The sequence below is a fragment of the Podarcis raffonei genome, chromosome 16 (genome assembly GCF_027172205.1).
Source record: "Podarcis raffonei isolate rPodRaf1 chromosome 16, rPodRaf1.pri, whole genome shotgun sequence".
Classification (NCBI taxonomy): Eukaryota; Metazoa; Chordata; class Lepidosauria; order Squamata; family Lacertidae; genus Podarcis; species Podarcis raffonei.
Genome location: NC_070617.1, coordinates 26,209,669 through 26,223,233, shown reverse-complemented (window position 1 = coordinate 26,223,233; position 13,565 = coordinate 26,209,669). Strand labels below are relative to the sequence as shown.

The following is a 13,565-nucleotide window of genomic DNA, read 5'->3' as shown; positions in this document are numbered from 1 at the left end:
CATCTGTAACTAGGGCTGGACAATATGTCATCCAAAACTGGTTTGAAGTCCATATTGTGATATCAGTTTCAGAATTTTTGACCTGGCAATATATCGCAAATGATGATGTGCGTGCATGCTATGCAAAAATCACAGTGTGGGGGAAACTCTGAAGCCAGCCAATGCTTCTCTCGATTCCTGCAGCCCCTGTTAATTCTGCTGGCTCAGTTCTCCCCTACTTCCTGCAGCAGGCAGCGAATCACAAGAGCAGCCGCCAGCAAAAATCACAATGCAGGAAAAACCATGAAGCCTGCCAATGCCTCTACATATCTCCATCTTTATTTCAGACATCATGATATATTGATATATTGCAATGTTTAGCTGGTGATAAATCAGTGTTGAAAACCAGTTTTCGCCCAGCCCTATCCTTCACAGTGCTACAATTTCCAGCACTCCTAACAAACTACAGTTCCCAGGATTCTCTGAGGGTGTCATTTGCTTTAAACTTATGGTACGGATGTGACAATAGAGAAGGAAGGTGCGTAGAAAGTGGCCTTATACTGAGTCAGGATGCTGGTTGATTAGGGCAAGTAAGGCACTGCTCTGCTAGTCTCAGTCTGCCGACCTCAGACATTCTTCCAGCTGCCTGCCTTCTTGCAATTAAGCCAAGTGGTGGCCCTGTTTGTCAACTTCCTCCTCCTCTTGTACAACTCAGCAGGGGGACAAAACTAGAATTACTTAACTATCATAGGCTCTGGTGCCACCTACTGTTGGCCCTACCAGTCCCAATGGACACCAACCACCACTGCCTACACCAGCCTCCGCCAACCTGATACCCTCCATATATTTCATGCTACAGCTCCCATCAGCCCCAGTCAGCACAGTGTGTGCTCTTATGAACCCCAGCATCAAATGGCCATACTAGGGTCTGATAGGAGTTGCAGTTCAAGACATCTGGAGGGCATCAGGTTGGAGAAGGCAGCTGTAAAGCACTAGATGATCCGAGGGCTGTGCAGGAATAGTGATAATGAATAATCAATCACTTGCTGCTTCAGGCACTGAATATTATTCAGGACATTTAAAAATAAAATAAAAAATATCTTCCTTTGGTCTTCACTAGCTTCCAGATAGCAGCTTCTTAGAAATGTTGACATTATGAACTGACTCAGTTGAGATTGGTCACAGATGGATGAGAGCCAAAAAGCTAAAAGAGGTTCTGTGGAAGAACAGTTTGCCTAACCAGGGAGTGGATTTGGCCCTTTCTGTAGGGGGTTGCATGCCCCCTTAAGGATCAGGTTTACACTGTATGTGTGTTTTATTGTTAGATCCAGGCTTCCTGTTGGAGGTCCAAATGTCCATGGCATGAAACACTTTTCACAGGTTTAGGAGATCCCCAATGGGCAGAGGTAGCCTGGCCACAAATATCCAGGATGTGGCCCTCCAAGCCTCTCTTTCTGGCCCTCAGGACTATCCCTAAGGCCCTGCTCCACACCATTATTGAGTGCTTTTGCCTGCCTCCAATGTTTCCTGCAAGGACAATTCCTGACGGGATGTATTGTCGGGTGAGTGCCAGGAGCAGGTCAGTAATAACTCACAGAGTGTCAGTGAAGCTGACTCTTTATTCAAAGAAACAAATAGCTCAGGAGGCCAGGCTTAATGAGCACAGCAACTCTTCCTGGTAGATCTTGCCCCAATGAGGCAGTTGTGAGGACTGAAGGCCCCTGCCATCACACAGATGCCTCAGCCTCCTTCTCTCCCGGGTCCTTCTCAAGCAATTTGAGACTCAGTCAACAGGTCTGTCTCTGCTCCACCCTCTTCAGGCCTCTTCTGATCCTGGGAAACCAGGGGGGAGGGCAGCTGGTTGCAGTAGGAGGGCATTCCCTTAAGGGTTACCCAGCTGGTGTCTGCTACCACTCCTCTGCGTCCAGCTAGTCCATGACTCACATTGGGCACGCCCTTCATTGGAACCGGGTGCAGATATGCTGCTTGTCCAGTGGGAAACCCCTCACTCACTCTCTCTCACCTTCAAAATCCACTCGTCCGTCTCCATTCAGGTCGACGTCCCTTATTATATCTTCTATGTCCCGGTGCCCCACTTGCTGCCCAAGCAGCTTCTTCATTGCTTCTCGTAGTTCATTGGTGCTGATCTCTCCATCACCGTTTGTATCGAACTGCAAGGAAGCAACAGATGTCAGGGACCATTAGGATGGAACTGGTCAGATTTCTCAGGACCCACCCCTCTCATCTCCACAGCTGCCAGTGTCCTTTCTCACCTCTTGAGCCACTCTGGCAAGAACCTCACCTGATTGAAACCAGACTGGTATCTGTGATTTTGCTTTAAGTTATTTATATCCTGCCTTTTGTGAAAAACACTTTAAAGGTGCATTGCAAAGGTAGGGAAGAACCTGTCCACCCCCACCCTCCCCCAGCTCCCACCAAGCTCTGCTAAATGTTCTGGATGGTGAGAAGTCTAGCAATATCTGGAGGAGGGCACAGAGGAAGATTAAAACTCACGTTTTGATTTATATTAGAATGCCCACATGCAATTCTGCTTTATTAGTTGTTCCAAGATGCTTCCCCATTACTGCACTTTTGCCATCTGGGATGCACCCTTGCAGTATAGCACAAGAAATGTGGGACAAATGCTCCCCAAACATTTGTGGTAAGGAAAGTTACAGGCTTCCAGCAGGAAGTTTTAGGACATGCACTGATAGAGGAGGGAGAAAGGTTGTTTTCTGCTGCTCCAGAGAAGCGGACACGGAGCAATGGATCCAAACTACAAGAAAGAAGATTCCACCTAAACATTAGGAAGAACTTCCGGACAGTAAGAGCTGTTCGACAGTGGAATTTGCTGCCAAGGAGTGTGGTGGAGTCTCCTTCTTTGGAGGTCTTTAAGCAGAGGCTTGACAACCATATGTCAGGAGTGCTCTGATGGTGTTTCCTGCTTGGCAGGGGGGTTGGACTCGATGGCCCTTGTGGTCTATTCCAACTCTATGATTCTATGATTCTATGAAGTTATAGGACATGCACTGATTGAAAGCAAAGCTATATGTGCATCCTGAAAATTTTGCAAAAGTATTGAGAGTGGGATCACACATCCCTGATGTCACCAGGAGCACAAATCATGAATGCACACAAAAAAAGGAGTGTCTGGAGGGGTCCTTGGAGAAATCCCTGGCTCTCCATGGCCACGAGCCATGATGACTATGTATGTTGGAGGCAGTGTGCTTCTGAATACCAGTGGCTGGGAACTACAAGTGACTAGGAATTACAAGAGTTCCTTCTGTGCTCGGGTCCTGCTTCTGGATTTCCAGTCAGGGCATCTAGCTGGCTACTGTGATAACAGAATGCTGGACTAGATGAGCCCCTTTTGGCCTCATCCCGCCTCAGGGATTTACCTTTATTCCCTGCCTGTGAGCTTCCACAAGGCATCTGATTGGCTAGTGTGGGAAGCAGGATGCCTGATCCATTTGCAGGGTACAGAGATGGGTTGTGCATATAAGGAGCTAGATGATCTTTCAGGTATCCTGATCCCAAGCTGTATACCACCTTGAACTGGTAGATAGTTTGCAACACACTGAAGGGGCTGCACAATCTGGCTCTCACCTCCCTGAAGGCATCGCGTAGCTCCTTGACCCCAATCATGTCTGCCGTCTCTGCCAGAAGCTTTGGTCCCATCAGTTCCACAAAGTCATCAAAATCTACGTGGCCGCCCTCTAGGAACACAGAGCGAGGAGGGAGTACAGTAAGATACTGACCACCATTTTAAGAAGAACACAGACAAATTGCAATGGGTTCAGAGGAAGGGCAACGAAGATGGTCAGCTGTATGGAAAACAAGTCCTGTCAGGGCAAGGAGAAAGAGTCAGTTATGTTCACCCTGGAGATGACTCGGGGGAACATGTTTTGGAACTGTAACTCCCATCATCCCTAGCTAACAGGACCAGTGGTCAGGGATGATGGGAACTGTAGTCCCAAAACAGCTGGAGGGCCGAGTTTGGGGGTGCCTGTTTTAAATTGTTAGAAGCTGCCAAGAGTGGCTGGTGCAACCTAGTCAGATGGGCAGCATATAAATAATAACTTGTTGTTGTTGTTACTAGCAGAACTTAGTTTGATATAACCCCAGGTCAACTTTCTACAGATTTCTTTGACACCCCTAGTTGGAATAATCCAGTCCGGAAGTTTGCCAGAGCATGGAGTACAGCAGCCAAGCATAAGCTTAGTCTAGAAGTGGCCTGGGGAGTTGTGCTTGTGCAGAAAGGCAGACCAAAGGGAGATGAGGAAGACATTGGCCAGAAGACTGGAAAAGCCTAACCAGGAGTGAGAGTGGCACTGTGGAGGGAGGAGGGATGCCCCCTTGGCAGGTGACTGGCACTCACGGTTCATGTTGATCTGCTGAGAGAGCTCAATGAGTTCCATTTCCGTTGGCATGTAGCCCATGGTGCGCATGCAGTTGCCCAGGTCTCGGCAGTTGATGTAGCCATCCCTGTCCTTATCAAACTCCTTGAAGGCTTCTCTCAGTTCTGTTGAGGTGAATCCAATCAGAGAACGCGGCTGTCAGTGGTGGCTACAAACGTGGCCTGGAATGAACCCACTTTGGTAAAGAAGGGCCACAGGTCATCTGTGGCAGAGCAGCTGCTTAGCATGCAGAGAGGCCCAGGTTCAGAGAGGCATCTCTAGTTAGGGCTAGGAATTTCTCCTTGGTCTGAAACCCTGGAGTCAGTGTTGACAGTGTTCTCAATGTTTTCAATTAAGGGGTGATTTATATAGGATGCTACCTTATACTGAATCAGACCTTTGGTCCATCTAGTTCAGTACAGTGGTATCTCAGGTTACAAACGCTTCGGGTTACGAACTCTGTTAACCCGGAAGTAGTTGCTCTGGGTTGCGAACTTTGCCCCAGGATGAGAATGGAAATTGTGTGCCACTGGCAGCACACCGGCAGCAGGAGGCCCCATTAGCGAAAGCGAGCCTCAGGTTAAGAATGGTTTCGGGTTAAGAACGGACCTCTGGAACGAATTAAGTTTGTAACCCGAGGTACCACTGCATCATCTACACTGATTGGCAGCAGCTCTCAAGGGTTTCAAGAGTGGAAACTCCCCCAGCCTGACCTAGAAGTGCTAGGGATTTAACCTGTGACCTTCTGCATGCCAAGCAGATGCTCTACCACTGAGCTATTTTCCTTACCACTGGGGTTGACTGTGCCTCAAATTAATGAGTAGGAGGGAAATACCCTGGGGATTTTCTGCCATAGGCCCTGGTCCTCATCATGTTGTCTAGGTCCTCCTGCTATTGAGGCTAAGCTGTGTGAGGTGTCCACAAAATGGACTGCGCCGTATGATCTGACCTGTTGCTGGCATGGAGACAGAAAGTGTGTGAAAGGTCTGTGGCAACAGAGTATTTTAGCATTGCCTTCCCCAGCTGGGTGCCTTCCAGGTGTTTTGTACTCCAGCTCTCATCAGCCCCAACCCAGTGCTACCATTCGTCTGATCCACATGGAAGGAAAGGGGAGGCCAGGAGTTCCAAGCAGACAGGAAGGTGAGGCACCAAGATCAGCACCTTGGAGAGGGACATAGAGGTGAGTTTCAGGAACATGGTCAGTAATCCTACAGCTGAGGCACAACACACAAGTTGCTTCAGCAGTGTCCTGGAGCAACTAGGAGATCTTTATAGCCTGTGCTAGGTATTCATTGACCAGAAGCCTTACTCCCTGAATGCTGCATCTGGACAGTAAAGGGCTACTACTTTCCACTTCTAGGTCCTGGGGTTTCAAGCTGTGGGATATCTTCTCAGGGCTCTCCTGATGCTAGAGGAGACTTTAGACCAGGCTTCCTGAAACTCGGCCCTCCAGCTGTTTTGGGACTACAACTCCCATGATCCCTAGCTAGCAGGACCAGTGGTCAGGGATGATGGGAATTGTAGTCTCAAAACATCTGGAGGGCCGAGTTTGAGGAAGCCTGCCTTAGACCAGTCCTTGGCCCCTCCTCTCTTCTTATGGTTCTTTGAACTGGAAGTAAACTGGACAGTCCTTGAAACAGAAAGAATGCCTTCAAACACCAAGGCTGCCCTTCTCATAGTACAGGAGTGGGGAACTTCAGGCCCAGGAGCTAAATATGGCCCTCTAAACCTTTCTATCCAGCTCCTGGGACTCTCTCCCTAAACCACACACCTTCACTAGCCACACCTCTCAATGGCTCCAGTTCACAGTCTCTGAGAGTGTTTTCACCTGGCTGGGATGCATTTCATGGCCTGCTGCCCCAGCTAAGGAAGGCACACATCTGACAGCTGTCTCTTTATTGACAAGTGAAGCACTTACAGCAGCTCCAGATATACACATGCACCCATATTTTTAGCCTGCGAAGCAGTTGCAGACATAGTGGGTCCACTCCCCTCCTTTGGTTTATATGCCCTCCTCTGATGGGTTGTGTGCCTGCAAACTGAGACTTCTCCTACATGGAAGCCGTTGCTGCTCTTCCCTCTTCAAACCCCTCTTGGTTCTAGGTGGGGAGTCAACCAGCTGTTCCCTTGTCTGAATAGTTCCTCTTCCTCTACCACATCCTGCATGCCTTCCTCTGTCTCAGACTGCCCTGACTCTTCCTTCTCCCATGGGCCTGGCTCCTGCCTTGTGGGTGGCACCAGACCCCATTAATTGCTGGTCCCCTCTCCTGAGTTGCACTCCTAGCCCCCGGCCTTTTCCACACACTCTTTGGACCCCTGCCAGTCTCTGACAATGCGCCCTGGAACTTTTGCTAGTCTGGATGGAGGAGAGAGGTGTTTTGTTTGTTCCCCATAAGGAAATGTGAACTTTAGTCTGAAGAAGGTTCCCCACCTCTGGTGCAGTAGGATACATGGCTACCCTAGTTTAAATAAAAGCATGCACCTCCAGATGGATAGTGAGACAATGCAATTCTTACACTTCCTCAATTTCAAGGAGGACAGGACTATCAGTGGCTACTAGGCAGGATAGCTATGCTCTGCCTCCACAGTCAGAGGCAGTAATGATTCCAAATACAGTCGTACCTTGGAAGTCGAACGGAATCCGTTCCGGAAGTCCGTTCAACTTCCAAAACGTTCAGAAACCAAAGCACGGCTTCTGATTGGCTGCAGGAAGCTCCTGCAGCCAATCGGAAGCCATGGAAACCCCATCGGACATTTGGCTTCCCAAAAAACATTCAAAAACCAGAACACTCATTTCTGGGTTTCAGTCGTTTGGGAGCCAATTTGTTTGGGAGCCAAGGCGTTCGGGATCCAAGGTACGAGTGTTTCTAGGAATCACAGGAGAGGAGAGGGCTCTCGTGCTCAGGTCCTGCTTGCTTGTTTCCCACAGGCATCTGGTTGGCCACTGTGAGAACAGGATGCCGGACTAGATGGGCCATTGACCTGATATAAGAGGCACTTCTTATGTTCTTAAATAATTTGTGAATTATCATTCAGGTTGGTACAAAACCAGGAAGTGAGGGTGGCTGGCATCTCGTTGTTGGAAATCCCAGAAGGCCAGCAGTGCCGTTTCAGCAAAAGCAGCACATGAGCATCAGAGCTGCCCTGCAGCCGACTCAGGTTAAAGCTGTGATCCCTGTGCTGCAGGGGGTTGGACTAAATGACCCTTTGGATCCCCCTTCCAACTCTGAAGTTTTGTGATTCTAAAGGCGCATGTAGTCCAGCCTCTCACAGCGACTACTAGATGCCCTGCTAGCTGCCCTGCTCCCACTTTTGTAACCTTGTAGCTGGCATTCAGCTGGCCTGCTGCCTCTCATCTGGAGGTATCATATAGCCAGCATGCCTAGCTGTCACAGTCTTAAGCCACTATGAATTTATCTACTCCATTTTTATAGGTATAGAGAAGACAATCAAGAACCTTACCATCTATTTCTTCCGGCCGTAGCTCTCTGTCCTGCAAGGGAACAACATCAAGGATTAAAGCCAGCTCCTTTAGACGAAATCAGGGTTAAGGCAGGAACCTCTGAGCATATGTAGAGGCCAATGTCATCCCATTGGTCCATCAAAGCCAGAGTATTGTCTCCTGCAGACTTCACCAACTTGGTGCCCTCCAGAGGCTTTGGACTCCTCCTGGCTACAGCCATATTTTCTCCTCCAGCACAGCCATGCTTGCAGGGGCTGATGGGAACGGTAGTCCAAAATATCTGGAAGGCATCAGGTTGGCCAAGTTGGTCTACTCTGGCCAGCAGCAAATCTTCAAGGTCCCAGGCAGGGGCATAGGGTTCTTTTCTGGCCCTGGTTCCAGAGAGAGCATGTTGAGTGGAGATGTTGCCAGGAATTGACCCTGGGACCTTCTGCATGCAAAGCAGGTGCTCTGCCATTGGCCTACTGTCTCTCCCCCAAGGCAAAAAGGCACATGGAAGAATTAAAACCCCATGACATTATTCTTCCCAGCAAGTGAACCTGAGAAAGAGCTGCTTTTCTGAAGCCTATCCCACTAGCCATGTTCTTCCACATCTCAGATTTACACCAGCTCATTAGAGATGCTCACGACACAGAGCCAAGATTGCCTTGTTTCCAGGAACAGAAAGTGGAGGGCAGAATTAGGCTGATGGCCATGATGAGCTCTGCCTAGAAGAGCTGGGAGCTGCTGGTAACCTCCCTCCCAGCAGCTGGCTAAACTGGTGGAAACATCTCATGCCAGTTGAGCTCCTCCCATGTTGCCCTGAGATCTCCAAAAAAAACCAACCCCTGGCTAGTAGGAAAAAACTGGGGCTCTGGAAGCTGTAGCCACCATCTCAGGAAACCTAGGCAGCTGCCTTCTACTGAGTCAGACCATTGGGTCCATCTAGTTCTGCTCCAGGGCTTCAGACTCAGAAGTCTCCCCCAGGCCTGCCTGGATATGCTGCTGGGGATTGGACCTGGGACCATCTGCATGCAAAACAGATGCTCTACCACTAAGCTATGGCCCCATCCATTCCTCAGATGTCTAGGGCAGAAAGGCAGCTCCTGAGAGAGACTGGAGCATCTGCAGACAAAGGTAACATGAGACAATGATTCAGCCCAGGCAGGAAGTACTTGCAAACACCCAACATTTTGTTTTCAAGGGTGGATGGGATGGGTAGAGAAAGCTACAGCAAGAGAAAGGAAAGCCCAGGTTGGAAATGCACTGCTGGCTGCCCAGGAAGAAGGGGCAACATCTCCAGATCTCCAGGAAATTGAGGGCAGAGGAAGGTGGGCAGACCACTCCCAGTTCTCAGCCTCTACCTCCTTGCCCCCATCAAGCTGCTCTAGGCCCACAGCAGGTTCCCACAAAAGGGTGTCCTCCATTTCCTGGGTCTCAAGCCCACAAAGCTAGTTCCCCACCGACTCCTGTGCTTGTGAAAGAACAGCAGGTGCTCAAAGTCTCCTTCCAGTGGGGCAAACCCACTGGGTTGAGGAGGGGTGGGCCAGAGGCAGGGCTGGGGAAATCCTTCCGTTTCGGTTTCTCTCAGTTGCTCATCTGTCCATTCCGAAGTTCAGTTCTCTGCATTTCCACATCAGTTTGTGATTGTTATTTAAGAAAACAAAAGCCCTAATGAAAATTCATCAGCAATTTAATGTAAATTTCTCCTAATCAACTCATTATTGTATGCAGTTTTGCCTAATGTAGCACATTTTTGCAATTCAGTATTCCCCTTACATAATGCATTTTTTAATGTTACAATATGTGCATTTTTCTGGACCCACATAAGCATTTTTCATGTGTTGCTTAGCTGGAGAACTGCATTGCAAAATTAAGAGAGATGTGGATTTTTCAAAGGGCAGCCGTGTTTTGGTTTGTATGTTGTTTGGGAATGTGCAAATTAGGTAGGATTCACTCTTCAAGGAGAAATTAATCACATTCCTGCCCGCTCCCTAGCCAAAGCAAAGGTTCCTCTCTCCTTGTTGGAGGAGGATCTCTTGAGCTGAAAATCTCCCTCACCAAGCCAGCAATTTCAAAGTGTGCCATTATCCAATTTCTCCTGCTGCTTTTATTTAGACTGATCGGAAGGGGTGGCGGCAGTAAACCTTAGTGGCAGTTTGCCTGGTTCTCTCTCTCTAAGGATTCCCCTCCCCATGACATAGGAAGGGCCAAAGTAAGGGTTATTCTCATTGACAAACCTGGAGTAATAGATGTCCAACTTTACCCCGTAAAGCAGGGTTGGGGACCCTTTTTCAGCCTGAGGGCCACAGTCCCTACTGGGAAAGCTTCAGAGGGCCACATGCCAGTGGTGGGCAGGGCCAGAGACAGCAGTGGGTGGAGCAACACTTGTAAATGTTACCTTTGTACAGTCAGCCAGTTTCTACACTCACAGCCCTCCTATGTACCCTCCTTACAGGGAAGCAAGAGCCATGAGCAGAGATCAGTGACACATTCCAGCCAGCCAAAAACACTTTGGAGACAGGCAATGAGGGCTGTTGCCTGGGGAGAGGCCTGAGAGACAGCTAGAGATGCGGGGGGGGGGCACATTTGACCCCTGGGCCTGAGGTTCCTCACCACTGCAGTAAGGTGTCTCAGGAATCATAGATCTGTAGAGTTGGAAGGGACCCCGAGGGTCATCTAGTCCAACCCCTGCAACGCAGGTATCTCAGCTAAAGCACCCATGACAGATTGACCGATGTAATGATTCAAAGTTGGGCCTGTTGATGTGGCAAAGTGAAGTGACAGGTTTTGGATGCTACTTAGCCGGACCTACCATTAGGACTGGCGCTACCACAAGCCAGAATGAGGCAGCTGCCTCCAGCAGCTGATTTTGGGTGTCGTGAAAGGGCTGCACGTTTGCTTTATTAGCATTGTGTTTTATTTAACCACGGGAAGGAGAGGAGAAGTGATTGTTGGACGTAGTGCTGACCATTTCTCCCCCCATTCCCCACACCCCAACCATTCTGGAAGGAAGTGATGGGGATCTCTTGAGACCCAGGTGGCGACATGCTTTTTATTTTTTGCTTTCAATCCACAGGAGGGCGAGGGCACATGATTCCACACACCCTCTGGGCTCTGCAGTGTTTGCCTTGCCCGTCCGGGTGCAACTTACGTACTGGCTGCCTGTTCTCTGCGAATCCCTTCCTGAGGAAGATACACGCCGGCCCCAGGATGTTGTGCATCACAGCGCAGTTCTGGGCCAGCACCATGAGTGGGCCTTGGTACTCCCCGGCTGTTGACCCCTCCTCGCTCGTCTGGACAGCTGTATAGCATGTCTTGTCCTCATGGTGGATCTTCTCCGCCAAACCAGCAGCAAGCAAATGATACAATAGAGGAAGTTACCTCCCGGTTCCTCCCAGGTCTGCTCCAATGCTTTCAGTGAGCAGAGAGGCCAGCCTAGCCCTTGGCTAACCTTTTGCCCATCAAGGTGTTTTGGACCGCAACTCCCATCAGCCCCAGCCAGCATGGCCAAGCTGGGGCTGATGGGAGTTTTGATCCAAAACGCCTTGGAGGGCACATGGTTGGTGAAGGCTAGTCCAGGCTTAAGGGGAAGACAGACGTAACCATCTGAACAGAGGCTCCTTTCCTGCCACAGGAACCTGGCGTCACCATTTGCAGTGCAAGCAGAAACTGTGGGCTGACTCTTGGAGCTTCCCTTGTGCTTTTAAGGAATATCGAAACGTTTTAAGTATCACATTTTCCCCCCCCTTCACCACACCACCTCCACCCACCCCTAAATAACACTCTAAAACTATTGAAAACTGTAAAGCTGTTGAAAATGTACCACAGGGATTTGTGCAAGGGGAAATATGCTGGCGACATTCGGATACTAGCCATAGAATCATAGAATCATAGAATCACCTGTCTCCTCCCCTGCAAGGACTTGCTAAGAAGTTGCAGAACCTTTCTCCCCTCCCCGGAGAGGTATATGTGTGTACAGGACAGAAAAGATGTGTATAAACAATTTCCACCTTGCTTAGTAAGTTACGTCTGTCTCCCCCCACCCCCTACCCCTCATCTTTCAATACATACCACTTCCCACATACACACCCCTTCTGTTTGTTACAGCTCTGAGCAGCCAGGGACTAGAATTCACTTCCAGCTGCCAAGAAAGGTCGTCCGTCCCCCGTCCCCCGCTTTGGAAATGACATCAAAAGCCCTCTGTGCACTGCAGACGTCCTTCCAGCAACAGACTAGAAAGAGGGCAGAGAAGAAGAAAGGGTTTCTCTGATCTCGTCTGCTGCCTGGACCAAAACAATTGGAGGTGAAATCATGCCTAGCCTGCAAGGCACAGGCGTAGCTCTTTGTGAGTTCAAGAGAAGGCTGATGACAGAAGCGTCTCTTGGGGCTCCTGCTGAACATGAATTGGGCGGCCCGTACATCCTGGCAAGACACTTGGAGCAGCTGCATATTAGTAACCACAGCGCTTCCCATGTGTACCAATATAAGTTTGCTTACAATACACAGGGCAGCCTGGTATTCCCAAGGTGACACCGCTGGAATGTCGGAACTGCATACGGAACTGAGTGCCCTGAGAACGTCGGTGGGCATTTTTTTAAAAGGGAAAGATTTCCAAAGTTGCTAGTCTCTATAAACCCTGAGAAAGAGCAGGATGCTGGAGAGGCCTCAGGCCCAAATTGGGCATTGCAGGGGCAGGTGCCACCCACCTGCGTCTCTCCAATCTGTGTCTACCCTCAGTGACACCTAGGAAAAGATATTGTGTGGAACACCAGCATTGCAGCTGGATTTCCCTGCTCCATTTCAACAGCTGTCTGTATGCAGGAGACGTAAGGACAGACTTAAGTGGTCTGTTCAGAAGAGCTAGTGAATAAACTGGTGTTCTAGTGGGGCCATAATCCCACCTCTATCTCCATGCATTCAATATACACTATTTGGTCATTTGATCAGGAGTTAGGTCTGGCCATATGGGAACAGGCACAAAATGGGCAATGGCCACAGAAGTAAGTGTCCTGCGACTCAGGTTTTTTAAAAAGTAAGTTTTTAGTCCTTAAAGTTATCTACATGTTATTTGTGCATTTCAGGTTGTTCTATCCTTGTTTTTATTGCTCATTTTTAAAAAGATGCTTTGAGTTTCATTTTTGAAAATAGTGAAATAAATTAATTATTATTATTATTATTATTATTATTATTATTATTATTATTAATGTAAAGGAAGATAGCAGAAGGGCAGTGCCTGTTGAAATTCCAGAAGTGACTGTCTGTGCATTTATGTGATCAGGATTTCAAAGAGCAGGGCTTCAATGCTGAGCGTATTTCTTTTTAGCAAAATAGCAAGTATTACAGAATCAGTGGCAAAGGGCACAGCGGGCCTTTGGTCATTCAGTCAAACCTAATGCAGGCCTGTTCGGCTCCCTCACCATCAGAAATCCCGCTCAGCCTCCACCACCCTCCTCTGTTCCACATTACGTGGGGTGCTGTCTTGTTTTGCTTTCACAAGAGGCACCTCCCAGCAGCATTCTGGGGGCCCGGAGTGGAATCTGGTCTTGAGAGTTCCTGGCCCCACTGGAGAAGCAACGGCTGCCTTATATAGCAATGCATCGGCCTGGGCTCTGGCAGAAATGTTTCATCCTGACATTCTCATGCAGCTATAAAAAGCTAGCCGTCTTCCCTTCACAGGGACCTTTGGATCGTACGCAGTAAACATTAACAACCCCATCGTTGTTTTCATGGGAGACAGAGAAAGG

At 49.0% G+C, this 13,565-nt stretch overlaps 1 protein-coding gene across 11 annotated transcripts in view; it reads right to left on the bottom strand.

The window, feature by feature from the left end:
• The window catches only part of CABP1 (calcium binding protein 1), a 73,204-nt gene that overhangs the window by 702 nt on the left and 58,937 nt on the right, over positions 1-13,565 (bottom strand). For 7 of the 11 annotated variants that reach the window (XM_053368538.1, XM_053368543.1, XM_053368537.1 and 4 more), the window contains 5 exons: positions 10,977-11,153; positions 7,839-7,869; positions 4,358-4,501; positions 3,586-3,695; positions 2,003-2,150 (listed from right to left, as the gene is read on the bottom strand). In XM_053368538.1, coding sequence (XP_053224513.1) covers positions 2,003-2,150; positions 3,586-3,695; positions 4,358-4,501; positions 7,839-7,869; positions 10,977-11,153 — 610 coding nt within the window. The other 4 variants (XM_053368542.1, XM_053368534.1, XM_053368541.1 and 1 more) reach the window with 2 other exon arrangements.